The sequence below is a fragment of the Calidris pugnax genome, unplaced genomic scaffold, assembly GCF_001431845.1.
Source record: "Calidris pugnax isolate Ruff unplaced genomic scaffold, ASM143184v1 scaffold113, whole genome shotgun sequence".
In the NCBI taxonomy this organism is placed as follows: domain Eukaryota; kingdom Metazoa; phylum Chordata; class Aves; order Charadriiformes; family Scolopacidae; genus Calidris; species Calidris pugnax.
Window position 1 is genome coordinate 91,523 of NW_015090879.1, and position 15,390 is coordinate 106,912.

Below are 15,390 nucleotides of genomic sequence, written 5' to 3' on the forward strand. Positions count from 1 at the left end.
CGCCGGGCCGCAGTGCGTGAGTGGGTGCTCGGGGCCCAGCGCCGCCCCGGGCCGGGACCGCGGGGCAGGGAGGGCACGGGGGAAGCGCGGGGGGTCGCTGGGCGAGCGCGGCTACGGCCCGGCCCCTGTCAGCCCGGACGCCCCTCTCCGAGCTCAACCGCCGCCGCGTGTTGGTTACTGCCCCGCTAGAGCCGCTCTATTTTATATAAATACATAAAATATAAACCTAGCAGAGAAGAATTAATTTTAAAAGATGTTCATATAAATATATATTACAGAGAGGATTATTTTTCATAATTTTTTTTTCTTTTTTTTTTACCTCAGAAAATCAAACGGTCTCCGCTCTGGAGAACTGGCACTAAATTAGACTCTTAAAGCAAGCTAAGGGACGTGTTTTTTGGGGAGATCGAGGAGGGTTTTGATGGGAGAAACGCTCAGGAGTTTTGGCTTCGTATCTGAGAGCCCTGCTCTCCTGGAGTCTTAACTTTATTTTTTTGCCGATTTCCAGGCCTTTCCTCCCTCCTTGGCCCCTGCCTGCCCCCCTTATTTTATCCTTCCTCCAATCACCCACCCCCTGGCTGAGTGAGACTTTTAAATAAGACTTTGAGCTTTCCCCCCAGTTTAAATATTTACGAAAAGCTTGACCTAAAGAAACCCCCAGAATTAAACCCTCTGAGTTGGCGGCGGGAGCGTGTGCTGGGTGGAAGATGAACGCGGCCGCCAGCAGTTACCCCATGGCGTCCCTCTATGTGGGTGACCTGCACCCCGATGTCACTGAGGCCATGCTCTATGAGAAGTTCAGCCCCGCGGGGCCCGTCCTCTCCATTCGGGTCTGCAGGGATATGATCACCCGCCGGTCCCTGGGGTATGCCTACGTCAACTTCCAGCAGCCAGCAGACGGTAAGTGACATGTACAGCCACATCTATGGCTTTTTTTCTTGACTTTTCTTCACTTTTTTTCCACTAATCCATGCTGCCAGTGGTGTGTACTGCTATGTAGCTGCCTACAAAGTGCTACAAGGTAAGTAATCACTTCATAGTGATTGTTGTGAAGCTGGAATGTTTTTTTACAACTCGGTGTCTCCAAAACACTCTGCAAATGCATGTCTTGGTAACATCTCTGATAGACAGACCTATTTCTTTCTTTCTGATATTAAACTTTGGAGACTTGGGTTTGTTCCTTTCGTGAGAGAGTAATCTCCATCCATTCCCCTTCTTCCCTCTGTAGGTGTGGGCCACTTGTGTGGGTCTTTAGGCAGTCGGTCCTGGCAGAAAAAGTTCAGAGTAGTCAGCGCTGGTTGAACATGCAGTTTGACTGGTTGAGCCTCTGGCTGCCCACTGGCTCTAGTTTAATATTTGGGAGATCTGGTGGACTGCAGGTCACTGTGTTTGTCTGGGAAGCAGATATACTCGTATTAATGGGAAAGAAGATGGGTTGTTCAATGCTTGGGAAACCAGGTTGTCTCCCAGGCAGAAGCCGGGTTGATTTGCTCTTGCAAGATGCTTCTTTTCATACTTTAATTTGGCTCCTCCTCACGTAGCTATTCCACAGCTGGAGCAGCTGTAGCATGTGAAAGATGGGACAGAAGAGGTCATTTTGGAATGTGTCTTTTCTGGAAGCAAAATGGGTCAGCATTTTCTGCCCTAGTTTTCAAAGCTTTTGCTTGTTGCCTGGTGCGAGTTTATTGCTCAGTGCTGTGATTTAGCAGTATCTATATATGACAGACATCCAAAGGATAGATGAGAGGGAACTTTTTCCTTGAATTCAGAACCAGCTCTCAACAGCACAGACTTCAGTAGCAAAAAAACCTTTCCTTTAGGAGGCAGTATGTTATCCTGCCCAAATTTTTACAGGCAGCAGAGCATGGCCTGTTTGCACAGGGCAGTACATTGCCTTTGGATCAAAGTATTGGTTGTGTGGAAAACAAACTTTATCACAACATCGTGTTCCTGCAAATTAGCAGAGCCCCTGAGATTGAGCTTTTGGCTGGAATGTTTGGATTTTACAGAGTCTGTTGTGACTCTGCCATCCTCCCTTCCATCCTCTCCCAGCTCCAAGTACCTTCTGCATCCCTTTCCTTGGGATGCTGACTGAGCTGATCAAGCACTTCTGATCCTCTTTCTTGCTCAGCTGTTAAACAGCTGGCTTGCACCCCAGTGCATAATTTCTCATCCATGGAACTCTCAGAACTGCTTTTTATGCAGGCTAAGCAATGTATTTATGTGTTTTAAAACTTCTCAGTGAGCAGGAAGGAACCTGAGAGTCTGTATTATGTGGTGCTCTCCTGCTGTGATGAACCTGTCTGCTTCGACTCCCTCTTTCTTATAAAACCACCTTTCTTACAAAACCAAACAAGCAAAGGTAGAGTTTTCCAGGCTCACCTGCCTTTGTCTAGGCTGTGATCTCATTTTTTAGCATAATAGAAATAAAAACAAGCAGCAGAAATGAAGCCAAGAAGGAACTTGGAGCTCGGATTAAATAATTGTGGTAGAGGCAAGGTGAAAATGTGTAGATAAAGTTCTCTTAAAGTAGAGAAAACCTGTATAAGTGTAGTTATGATGTTAGAGGAGGAGAGTCGTCAGTCACATGTGCTTGCTTTAGCAGGAAGAAGTTCTGCAAGTCATACAAATGCAAAGACAGGTGGCCTACCAGTATATTTCAAGGCAATCTTTAATGGTAATAAATAGGCAGGAATTCAGAGGGAGGTTGCATCATTCTGGGCTCCTGGAGAGGCAGCAGACATTTTAGGAAGTCCCAGTACTTCAAGGGATACTTTGACAAAGTAAGTGGTGTCTTATTACTGGGTAGGTCTTAGAAGGTCAAGTGATTTAAACCTAATCATTGAGTTAATATCGGGAGGGAGAAGTATTCAAACTCCTCCTGCCCTCATGAAGAGATTTCTGAAACACTCCTCATTTCTTCTGTCTGGCAGCAAATAGCAGCATGTCTTACTTTGCCCAAGTGAAAAAACAGCTGCTGTACTAAATGTAACACAGCAGAACAGAAATAGATAATTTTGGAAAGGTGAGCCTGTTGGTGTATCGTGGTCTCTCCCAAACAAAGATCTGAATATGAAGAATATAATTCTTATTGTCAAATACAGAAATTTGGCTTTTTTTTTTTAATCCCCAAGGTGGCAGTACTCAGTACTGCCTGCACAGGGGCTTCCTGAAAGGAGAGATCTGTATTTTCTTACAGGAATGTATGATCAGAAGCACATTTGGACTTGATTTTGCTAATCTGAAAAGACAGAGTGTTCTGTAGCACCGTAGGGATCCGTTTTGATTTTTGGGTGACAATAGATGCTACAAAATACCACCTAAAAGTAATTGGCAAACTTTGTGCTCTAAAAACTTTTAGGGAAGCTCTTGTGGATACATAGTTAGTATGCTTGAAGTGGTAGGAGTTATTAAAGAAGTTGAGATGTGATAGTTGCATTTCCCTGGCACCTTTTGTGGAAGAATGAGTGCTTCGTAAATCTGAAGAAAACAGCATTTTAACTTTTTATCTTGTAGGAAATAAGATTCTGTCCATACCTTAGAGCAAGTTGAGTAGCCAGATCTCTTCCCCGTTACATGGGGCCACCAGGAGATCACACTGTCACGTCCTGAATGTGCTCGGTACTTCCAGAGTTCCTGTGTCCCAACCAGTTCAAAGCTTGCCCTTTTCTTTACATTTTTGTTAGCTAATGGAGTGATGCTTGACCCTGGAAGGGGTTACTTTCTGGGCATGCATTGTCTAACTGGTAGCCTGCTGCAGAGAGGTTATTTTTAGTGAAAATAAGCTCTGCTGGTTTTGATTGCAGCTCTTTGGCGGAGTTACCGGTGAATACTGAATCTGTCATACTGTGAGAGGCAGATTAAGGAAAAGCTTCAAAGTTCTGGCTAGTTCAGGCTCAGCTGTGGTCGTTAATATTTATTCTTTTTGACTGTGAAGAAGGGAAAGAAAACAAACTCATTTCATCTGAAGGAAAAGCTGAATTTCCTTTTTCATGTGTTCCTCATGCAATTTAATTGCATTCCAGGGTTTCATAACATTGACAACAGTCAATGACAGTTCAGATAATGAAGCAGAGAAGCTTTAATATGGTTATAGAGATAAGCTGTTCTGGAAGTACAGAGAAAACAGAACACTTCCCAAGCCAAGAAGGAACCTGGAGCTGGGAATTAAATAAGTGTCCCTGAAGAAAGGTGTAGAAGAATATAGATAACCTTTTTGTCTCTTCCTTAAAAAAAGAGAAGACCTGTGTAATTTAAATGCAGGTGTGAAGTTAAAAGGGAAAAGGGGCTACTTATATGTGCTTCATTGCCAAGAGCATTTTATTTCAACTTCAGTGATCAAGGGATTTAAGTCTGTTTTGTATGCACCCTCTTCTTTTTTTTAAAAAAGTGGTTAAATTTGCACTATGTGCTTTTGCTTTCAGGTCTTTTTTTGCTTAGTGATAGAAGTGAGAGCCCGGAGGTTTGCAGAGCAGCTGTCTTTGCAGAATAAAACTTTGTGCAGAGTTTCTGATGGGTGAATCTTGGTGAGCGTGTATGGTTTCTGTCTGTATGCTGCTCAACCACAGTTGCTAATTCCAACATTGTGTTAGCTCTGCAGCAGGGAGCCTGGAAGGGAGATTAATTACTTTTAGGCCTAAGGCAAGTGGCAAGGAGGGTTCATATGCTTTCCCTATCCAGAAGGTTATGGAAGAGGGAATGAAAAGGAAGCCTGAAAGGGGTTAAGAGTATGTATAATGTTATATATGAGTTGCAGTTGAGTCTGCTGGAAGGATGACAGGAACTAGTGGGAGAGAAACAGATACAGGAACTGAAATGGCTAAAGCTTTGTGGCTTAAATAGAAGAAAATGAGAAGGTGTTTCCTCAGATTAAGGAAATGAATCAGCTGTGCCTGGTCTGAGTCATTCATGTCACTCATGCTGATCCTTTACAGGTTTCCTTAGGTGCTGGTGTAATGTGATTGCACTTCCACCTGTGGGTATAGCAGGCCCTCCTCAAATCAGGGAATCCATGTAGGGCTTTCTTACACTACTGCCCTCAAGAAGTGTCTAAGTGAATTTCAAGCAGAGTATAATAATAGTGTGGAATACTAGCAGGCTATTGAAAGAGCAGTGCAATAGTATCTGCTTAAGTGTATGCTTAGGAAGCTTGAGAGAACTGGGGGTAAGTTCATAACTAGGCTGTTTCTCGGTGGCTGTTGCGGAGTGTTTCACAGGTTCCTCTGGTTGTGTGCCTCTGCTTCATCTGCCTGTCACCTTCCAGCAGGAGCTGTTTCTGCTGCAAATGGTATATACAACCAGTGTGTGTCCTTGCCAACACATGCTTCTGGAGGACCTCTCCCTGCTATAAATAAACACTGCCAAATTTGAGCTGGACCAAGTCGCCTGCTGAAGTGCCTAGTAGGAATGGACTGCAGGAAGAACCTCAGCTGCATTGATTCAGAGTAGCAGCTGAGGAATCGTTTTGGCATGGCAGTTAATTGCATTTAATACCTTTGATTTAAACAGAATTAGTAGAGTTGTAGCAAGTATGACTTTCCTCCTTAAATTATTTCCTTGTCTTTTTTCACAAGTCTACTTCAGGAATGAAGTCCATCAGAGTTTGTTTTCCAGCTGGGGGTACACGTGAAGGACTGGGCAAAATAGTGACAGCACCACTTCAATTTAAAAAGCACCACCAACAAAAAGCCATTTTCAAAGCACATGAAAAATACTGAGAAAGTTTCATGCAGTAGTTGAAACTGCCCTTGGGGGTAGGGTGTACAGGAGACTCTTGTAGGCAATATCTCGGAGGAGTTACTAGAGATAGTTCTATGAAATGCTGGGTAGTTACTGGTTGCATGAGCAGTTACAAGGAAGGAGAAGGTGTTTGAGTTGGCATTTTCCTTGAATTTGCTGCTCCTGAAATCTAATCGAGTATCAGTGGGTGAGGGTGGCCTAGAAGAACTGAGACAAATAAATTTGGAAAACTTGAGTTCTGCCCCGTTAATATTCCTTGGTTTTAATGCCTATCTGTCCCTCCCTTTCCCTGTTTCATGCTGGGAATTAACAGTCTTTCTCTGCGTACTCCATGCTGGGAGTGTTTTCTGGCACAGAAGAGTCTCAAGCATCTCAATTTTATGAACAAGATCCTAATGTGTGTACGTAATGATCCTTTTAATATATCAGTAGGTAGCAGAAATAGAATCATGGAGGGGGTTTCAGTGTAGGTTAGAATGACAGTGCTGGAGTTTCAGAGTTTCAATAAACACTTTCCTGCTAATTAGATCGGGTACATGGACTTTTTTCCAGAGTTCAGTCCGCTCTTACTGTCATCTTTAGATTGAGCAACTTGGGAATCATTTTTTGGCCACATCAGTTGCAGAGGCTGACTCATGTCTTCTTCCCAGCCAGCCACGTGTTTGTGTACGTTTTCCCTGACCTGATGGGGAGATGATCCTTTTCTCTTAATAGAAATGAGTATGGGTAGATGTGAGCTTCATGAAAAGCAAACAAGCCAGTCACTTTTGTTGCTTCCTTTTTTCTCCCAGGGTTTCCTGTATTTCCTTTCCTTCTTTGGGTGCAGCAGTTTACCTTTATAATAATTAAAAATAAACCTAATAAACCGCAGGCATTTTGACATTCATTTTGCTGTGGTTGTTAAACTCTTACTATCGTGTAAATTTAAAATAGTCTATTAAACCTATTATATACTTAAACATGTATAGTGACTGTGCTGCCAAGACCCCCCACCTTGAAACATTAAGTTTAAACATCATTGGAATTGGTTGCCTGTGATATTGCCCCTGATGGCTCCATGAGCTGAGTAAAATTCAGGAGAAAACGATCATCCACATGATAGAAACCTTTATTCTTTAAAAAAAATACAGAAATCTGTTCTTGATTTCTCTTGCAGCTGAGCGTGCTCTAGATACCATGAATTTTGATGTGATCAAAGGAAAACCCATTCGCATCATGTGGTCTCAGAGGGACCCCTCCTTGAGGAAGTCAGGGGTTGGGAATGTCTTCATTAAGAACCTGGACAAATCCATTGATAACAAGGCACTTTATGACACATTCTCGGCATTCGGGAATATTTTGTCCTGCAAGGTGAGATGTGGTTACTTTGTCCAATTCTGTTGTAGCGGTGACATGAATCAGACATGTACAGCATAGGAAGCGAAAGGGACACCTTTCAGCAAGTGAGGAGTGGAGTCTTTGAGAGGCAGAGCTGACCAAAAGGTCAGGGATTGCTGAAGTTGCATCAAATCTGGTCATGAAATGTGCGAATCTGAAGCACAGATAATGTCTTACTAGTGCTGACTCTTGGCAGTGACTTATTTTTGTGTGCTGGCTTTGTGTCTGAGTATGACTGAGGAGAAAACCTGTCCAGAGAAAGCTGACGTTTGGTTTTTCCTTCTCCATATCCAGGTGGTGTGTGATGAGAATGGCTCTAAGGGCTATGCATTTGTGCACTTTGAGACCCAGGATGCTGCAGATAGAGCCATCGAGAAGATGAACGGCATGCTGCTAAACGACCGCAAAGTGTGAGTGTCACAGCCAGAAGCAGCAACGATCGCATGAACCGTGATGCATCTCGGTATTAACAGGGACACACAAGGCACTGGTTCTCCTGGCCCGAGCCTTGGCCTGCTACCTCTCCACTCCAGGGCTGGTGAGTGACCCTGCCCAAGCCATGGCCTGCTCCCACTCCATCACAGGGCTGGTGGCTTTCCCTGACCAAGCCTTGATTTGCTGCCTCTCCACTAGTGGGCTGGGGTGGGTTTCTGTGACCACTACTCTCTCCGCCGCAGAGCTGGGTGGGCATCCTTGTCCAACTCTCTCTGCCATAGGACAGGTGATTTTTCTGGTTGGTTTGTGGCCTGTTTTGTTCCTTCTCCTGTCACCCTTTCTTGTTCCCATTCCCAGCTCCTACTACACACTCATTCTTTTTGCCTCACTGCAGACCACATACTGTTTTTTCCACTCTTGAAAACAAGCTGCTTATTGGGATTTTCATTCTTTCTTACAGATTTGTTGGGAGATTCAAGTCTCGTAAAGAGCGGGAAGCTGAGTTGGGAGCCAAGGCAAAGGAATTCACCAATGTTTATATTAAAAACTTTGGGGACGACATGGATGATGAAAGACTAAAGGAGCTCTTCAGCAAATATGGTAATTACAGAAATGCTTTTAATGAAGCTGTGAATTTCATGACCCATGGTGGTTTAACAGGGTTACCACCATCTGTAAAGCTCTACATGGGTCAGTTTGAGTCTGAGGAGTACAAAGAGTTGAGGTGTGGGTAGCAGTTGTGCCAAGTGTTGGAGGAGGCAGAGGGTGACCAGCAGATAGAGAGAAGGCTGGTGCTATTTCATGGAGTTTAATAGTCTTGAAAGAGTTTTGTGATATTTACTAATCCTGTCCCTTGGTAACAGGTAAAACTCTGAGTGTTAAAGTGATGACAGACCCCACTGGAAAATCCAAAGGCTTTGGCTTTGTAAGCTTTGAAAAGCATGAAGATGCTAACAAGGTATGACTGATTTTTATGCTGCTTGGGTGTCTTCAGAGAAGAAAAACTAACTTGGTTTATCACAGAAGCCTGTTACTAAAATGAGAGAAAATTCTGACTTGGGCATAACCTCTTCTGTAGGCAGGGACTTACAAGCCTTTTGCACCTTATTAGCTTGACATTCAAGGGTAAATTGGCACTTCTTCAGATTACTGGATCCACACAGAATGCAGTGGTATAATTGAGAATGTTAATTGCTGAAGAAATGCTACAATGTGGGTCTACAGGAGGTGTCCAGAGTGAGAACATCGCTTAGAAATGGTCTTTTCTAAGCAGTGTATGCTTATTTGAAATTTGGCCTTAATTACAAGAAGGGGTGGGGATAAATTCACAAGCTTCTGTTAGTCCAGCACTTACAGTCCTGTTGTCAGTGTGGTTTCTCCTGGTAACTTCCCTTTGTCTTTAATTAGCCTGTTACACAGAGGCAGTGCAAAGGTAATGTGGCAACCTTGGCTTATTGGCTAACAGGCAGGGCTACAATGTGAGCTTTGGACAGTCCTGTTCTTACCAGGATTGGGTGCTGTCCTGCTTCCGCAGTTGACAGCTTCCTTGTTCCCCCTCTGTCCAGGCGGTAGAAGAAATGAACGGGAAGGATATCAATGGGAAAATGGTGTTTGTTGGCCGAGCACAGAAGAAGGTCGAGCGCCAGGCAGAGCTGAAAAGGAAGTTTGAGCAGCTAAAACAGGAGAGGCTTAGCCGGTACCAGGTGAGTAGTCTGTTCCTTTTCTGAATTTAAGCACCATTTGCAGCCTCTTGGCAGATTTGAAAGTAGTTGATGTAGTCACTGTTCTACAAACTATCCTGGGAGTTAAATTGTAAAGGTGACCTCATGGCATTTGGAGGCAAAAGGGGCATCAGGATGTAGTCCTGGCAATGAAATATTTAGGAGGATGTGAGAGAAGAGTCATGCTGTCCCCTTTAAATTGGGGCTACTGAGAAAGATGGAAAGAGACAGTATAACCCTGTGCTGTTATCTGCCTAATTTATGGCAAAACTGTCGTGTCAGATCGCATCTGAATCTTTACCAATTCTTGCGATATAGTGCTGGACTTGGGAACACATGATGCAACAGGAGAGCAGAGGAAATCCAGACAAGCTCCCTTTCACCACAGTGGGACTTGTCTCTACACCTTTGCAACACTTATTGCCCTCAGCTTTGGGTGGTACAAAAGGAACACTGTGCTAAATTAAGAGTTTTCAGATAAATTGCATCTCTGGCAGCTGAGTGCTAACAGTCATTTAGATTTTCTTTAATTATGAATGTCTTGCTGTTCTCTCCCTTCTAGGGTGTTAACCTATACATTAAAAACCTAGATGACACTATAGATGATGAAAAACTGAGGAAGGAGTTCTCACCTTTTGGGTCAATAACAAGTGCCAAGGTACTGTGGGGTTTTGGGGATATTTGTATTTTAAAGCCTGACGAAGGAACTGTTTGAAGGGCAGTTCTTGTATCCCCTGGTGATTGTGGTCCTGAGAACACCTGGACTAATAAATGCACAGATTTCTTCGGGTCTTGGGGAGATTTTACTGAAAACTTGCTTTGTACATCATCAAAAGGGGAGGCGGGAGGCAGGAAGCAGCAAATGTGCTTGTTTGAGGTGACTCCCAGTAAGCATGAAATGGTTTTCCTTCGTGCTTTTAGAAGCAGCACCAAATCTTTCCCATTCCTTACTGTGCAGTGTGGGCTTGGGGACACATGGTGCTGACAGCAAAGCAGAGCAAATCCAGGCAGGTGACATCTCACTCTGTGACTACCTGTCTCTACACCTCTGCAACAGTTATCTCCTACCTGCCTCAAAGCTGACGTGAAAAATACGTATTTTTAGGCTAAGTTTTTGTAATGGTACTCCACTAGTAATTGATCTTTACTGCAGGTGATGCTGGAGGATGGACGGAGCAAAGGGTTTGGCTTTGTCTGCTTTTCCTCTCCAGAGGAAGCCACGAAAGCTGTGACAGAGATGAACGGGCGAATCGTGGGCTCAAAGCCGTTGTATGTTGCGCTTGCACAAAGGAAAGAAGAGCGAAAGGCCCATCTAACCAATCAGTACATGCAGCGCATTGCTGGGATGAGAGCTTTGCCTGCCAATACAATCATTAATCAGTTCCAACCTGCTGCTGGCGGATACTTCATGCCTGCTGTGCCTCAGGTGAGCTGAGCTAGTGTGGCTTTTCAACCTGCCTTGGAACTTTGATGGTTCAGCTGCAGTAATCTCGCTGAGCCTTTCTTATGCCTATAAACAAATAACACCTAATGAGGGGTGCAATCAGTGGAGTTCATTCGGTGGTGGTGTCTTAATGTGAATTGAACGTCGAGTCAAGTCCTGGCAACAACTGCCGAAACATGTTGTAAAGAGTGTTTCTTATTCACTTAAAGACAAGCTCAGAGGCAACTTCTGTTTCTCTTCAGGCTCAGAGCAGACCCACTTATTATGCACCCAACCAAATGGCGCAGATGAGACCCAACCCACGCTGGCAGCAAGGAGGAAGACCTCAAGGTGAGTACACCAGAGATGATATTTTGGTTGTATGACCCTCTTGGCTATGCTTTCCAACAAGAACGATGCATGCTTCCTCTTAGCTGACTGTTCTAACTTGCCAGTCAGTTCTGTTTTGAGGATGTTTCCCCTCATTTCTTCCATTAGGCTTCCAGGGAATGCCAAATGCCATGCGCCAGTCTGGACCACGGCCAGCACTGCGCCATCTGGCCCCTGCTGGCAATGCTCCGGCCTCCCGTGGCCTCCCTGCCGCTGCCCAGCGAGTTGGTAAGGTGTCTGCCTCCCTGGCTCGTCCCCTGGTCTGTGAGGGAGGAGGATGCTGTTGAGACTTGACTTTTGCTTTCCAAAGATGGTTGTCGGATACGGATAACCAAAGGGCCACCTGGAGCGAGCGGCAGTGACAGCACCTGAATCTTTCCTATTCCTTGCTGTGCAGTGCAGGGTTGGAGACAGTTGGTGCTACAGCACAGCAGTGGAAAATCCAGATGGGTTGTTTTCTGCTGGTTTGGAACTCATCTCTACACCTCTGCAACACTGACCACTCAGGAAAAAAAGGCTTTGTAGGTTATGGATATTGTTTTCAGAGTAGAGCATCCAAATTTACTTTATTCCAGTGAATAACTAGAAAATATCTTAAATCTTGAATATGGAATGCATGGTTTAGGGAGAATAGCCCCTTCCTAAAACAGCGAGTTGCATTTTGGAGACACCAATTTCGAAGGAAGTGTCACTATGCAGGGTATATTCTGAGTTCAGCGGTTGGTATCAGACATCTCAACTTATTTGCATGTTGCTACAGGTGTCTGTAACTGTTTTTTGCAGGTGTTGGCACCGCGGCTCAGAATTTAGCCCCTCGTCCGCCTGTAGCTGCCCCGGCTCCCAGAGCAGTTCCTCCTTACAAATACGCCTCGAGTGTCCGCAGCCCCCACCCTGCGGTGCAGCCTTTGCAGGTAACAAAGGGGCTGGGCCATGAAGTCCCTGCAATTCCTGCAGTCCCAACAGGTTTTATGTGCAACTGAGGTGTTTTTACAGAAACTTCAAGCTTAGTTTTATAATTTAAAAACCTGGCAGTTGTACCTTTGCCAGGAGCAATCTCCTTGGTTTCTTTGTCTCGTACTTGCAAGCCTTTTTTTTTTTTTTTTTTTTTTTTATTACTCCCTCCCCCTCCTGTTCACTTTTTTGGGGGGGACGTTCAGGTTTGTGACTTGGGAAGGGGGGATGACTTGCCATTCCTTTTGCCCCCATGACAATTTAGCTTTTTAGGAGACTTTGGAAAAGAAACTTGTCATAAACTTCTGAGAAATCCACATGTACTTTTTTTTTTTTTTTTTTTTACCCAGATTTGCTGTGAGGATATTTTTCTGGGTTCTTCACTTTCCCGTTTTGCAACTGTTCATTCTCTCACCTCTTTGCTAAATCCTCACTGGGGTATCCTTGAAAACAGTTTGCTTCTCCCACAAACTTGTAATTGTAAAAATATCAGGGATGGGTGTTGTGCTTTCTCAGTTGCGGTATTTGTCTCACAATGATTGATCCAGGATTTGTCACACATGGGCATTGTAAATATCTTACATTAGGAGGTTTTAAGTTCAGGAGTTAGAGGGACCACGTTTGTGAACCAAGGGCACCTTATCTGTCCTTTTCTAAAACTTAAGCCTGCTGTAGGCTTGACAAAGGTAGTGTTTTAGGAGGGAATATCTTATTGTCATTAAATATGAAGCGATCGGTCCGGTACCTGTTTGAGAACCCTGGTGTCTGCCCTTCCACAGGCGCCCCAGCCTGCGGTACATGTGCAGGGACAGGAACCACTGACAGCCTCCATGCTGGCTGCTGCCCCTCCCCAGGAGCAGAAACAGATGCTGGGTAAGTGCAACTCCCCTTCTTACAGATTGGGTTTTACTCTGGAATCCCCTCAGGTTTCAGACATGACTTTTAATTAAAACTCTGCTGTCTGAACTCCTTTTTTGTTTTTTTGGTTTTTTGTTTTGTTGTTGTCCCCAGGAGAACGTTTGTTCCCCCTGATCCAAGCCATGCACCCCAGCCTTGCAGGGAAGATCACAGGAATGCTGCTAGAGATAGACAATTCGGAGCTGCTGCACATGTTGGAGTCTCCAGAGTCCCTCCGGTCAAAGGTAAACTGGTCTGTTTCTTCAGACTGGCTGGACTGGGGTGGGCTTCGCTCTGGAGAGCAGGTCTCACCAGGTGAATTGTCTCCCCAAGGTGGAGGAGGCCGTGGCGGTGTTGCAGGCTCACCAAGCCAAGAAAGAAGCTGCCCAAAAGGTGGGCGTAGTTGCTGCTACCTCTTAATCCCAAGAAGACTGGTGAGTGTCTCCTGTAGCTTCAGTGAAAAGCTTCCAAAATCACAATAAAGATGGAATGATGGTTTGTGAATATAGCCAGTCTCTGTAGGTCTGGGAGCAGCACTTGGTTGATTTTAGTCCACTCTTTAAAAAACCAAACAACACACAAAACAACCAGCCCTAATGTGGTTGTTCCCAATGGAATCTTTATTGTAGAAGCTTTAGAAATATTCTTCAGAAATTTTAGTTTAATTCAGCATCAGAAAGATGTTGCATAAGTCCCTGAAGTGTTCCTGGCAGCTGACATGTCAAGGAAGGAATAATGTGTTGAGATGAATCTTGTGAAACTGCTAATCTGAGAAATGAAATGAGGTGCACAAGCACCTCTCCTACAAAGGCAGGCTGAGTTGGGGTTGTTCGGCCTGGGGAGAACTTATGATGGCCTTCCAGTACCTGAAGGGGCTACAGGAGAGATGGCGGGGGGGGAGACTCTTGATCAGGGAGGGGAGCCATAGGACAAGGGGTAATGGTTTTAAATTCAAAGAGGGGAGATTGAGATGAGATCTCAGGAAGAAATTCTTTGCGGTGAGGGTGGTGAGAGCCTGGCCCAGGTTGCCCAGAGAAGCTGTGGCAGCCCCATCCCTGGAGGGGTTCAAGGCCAAGTTGGAGGGAGCTTGGAGCAACCTGGTCTGGTGGGAGGTGTCCCTGCCCAGGGCAGTGGGTGGGACTGCATGGGCTTTAAGGTCCTTTACAACTCTAACCATTCTATGTTTGTAGTGACTTTGAGGGTAAATAGGCTGGTATATCCCTGACCCTCACAGTAACCTACAGCAGATACTAAAGTGCTGGTGTTAGCAATGTCATTTCATCGCATCAGGCGGTGCAAACAATTTCTGTCTCCTCTTTTAGGAGCTGGGTCTTGTTTAACGTGAGGTATTTGGTTCTTTGAATGCCTCTTCTCGCTTTTGATGATCCATTTTTCTGTGGGTTGCATGGAATTGCCACTTCTCAGCACTGTTTGTGAAGCTGTTGTGGTCAGATGTAACTCGGAACACTCAAGGATGATGAAAGGATCTTCTGTTTTCATCCATGTGTGTCTCAGTGGCTCCAGTTACTGGTTTCTCTGCTGAAGAGTTTGAATTTGTGTGATGATCAGAAATGGGTATTATCCACAATTATTAACAGCTTCTCTGGGCCTTGCAAATTGTATTGAAGTCATTACGGTTTATAAAGCTGGAAATGTCACTGCCCTGGGGTGAGGCGGCACTGCGTGAGGTAACTCCTCTTCCTCTCTTCCTCCAGGATGCCAAGAAGCCAAATAGCCCCTTTGTGGCCGTCAGCTCCAGATGTTTGAGGATTCTTCACTCTCTTGCAGATCTCAACGCTGTGCATCATATCACATAGTTATATTGCATTTTGTAAATTAATCTTTAAGATCTTATTTAAAAAAGCCAACTCTGAAGCTCTAGATTTCCAAAACCAGAATTGGGCTTGCAAGCTTTTCCTTTGTGGTCAGAGCAGAGCTACCCTTGGTGTCCTCTGAGCGGGACACTGAGGATTTTTAGGTTGAAAGTTATTTTGTGGGTTTTGGTTTTAACTTGAACAATCCAGTTTGGAAAGTCTGGAAAGCATTTATCAATAAAGGAATAAAACTTTCACTGTGTCTGTCATTTTTTTCCCCTCTCTACATTTGAAGAGTAAATGAGATGTGGCTTAGTTAAAATTAAACTGGATGGTTTAATACATTGATACATTAAAATTGTGACGGTATGGAGTTATTCTGCCTGTTCATTTTGGACAATTGCTGTTTTGAAGCAGTGGTGTCAAAATTATGCCACAGGCCCATGGTGTTGGGCTTGGTTTGTGTGACTATAGGGTTTGGGGGGCATTTCTCAAGGGAAGTGTGTGGGGGGGGTGGGTTGGCTCCCTTGGTGTCCTCCACAGGAGAGGAGAAGCTTTGCTGTTCTTGGCTTATATTTCTAGGTTTTCAGCTGGATGTTGTGTTTTTAACAGTTCTGTCACAATAGGGCAGTTGGTATTTTAT

General features: G+C 44.6%; 1 protein-coding gene across 2 annotated transcripts; it reads left to right on the forward strand.

Annotated features, from left to right (window-relative positions):
- The first annotated feature begins 26 nt into the window (after positions 1 to 26).
- On the forward strand, positions 27 to 14,997 carry PABPC4 (poly(A) binding protein, cytoplasmic 4 (inducible form)). 2 transcript variants are annotated; one of them, XM_014946469.1, is made up of 15 exons: positions 28 to 900; positions 6,896 to 7,089; positions 7,411 to 7,526; positions 8,012 to 8,151; positions 8,415 to 8,509; positions 9,117 to 9,254; positions 9,835 to 9,930; positions 10,426 to 10,698; positions 10,959 to 11,046; positions 11,194 to 11,313; positions 11,869 to 11,996; positions 12,816 to 12,909; positions 13,048 to 13,178; positions 13,267 to 13,367; positions 14,649 to 14,997. In XM_014946469.1, the coding sequence occupies exons 1-14, from the start codon at positions 708 to 710 to the stop codon at positions 13,351 to 13,353; spliced, it is 1,893 nt and encodes a 630-aa protein (XP_014801955.1). In that variant the 5' UTR covers positions 28 to 707; the 3' UTR covers positions 13,354 to 13,367; positions 14,649 to 14,997. The 2 variants fall into 2 exon arrangements, with proteins under 2 accessions (XP_014801956.1, XP_014801955.1); XM_014946470.1 differs by lacking the exon at positions 11,194 to 11,313 and having other exon boundaries at positions 27 to 900.
- Positions 14,998 to 15,390: the final 393 nt, after the last annotated feature.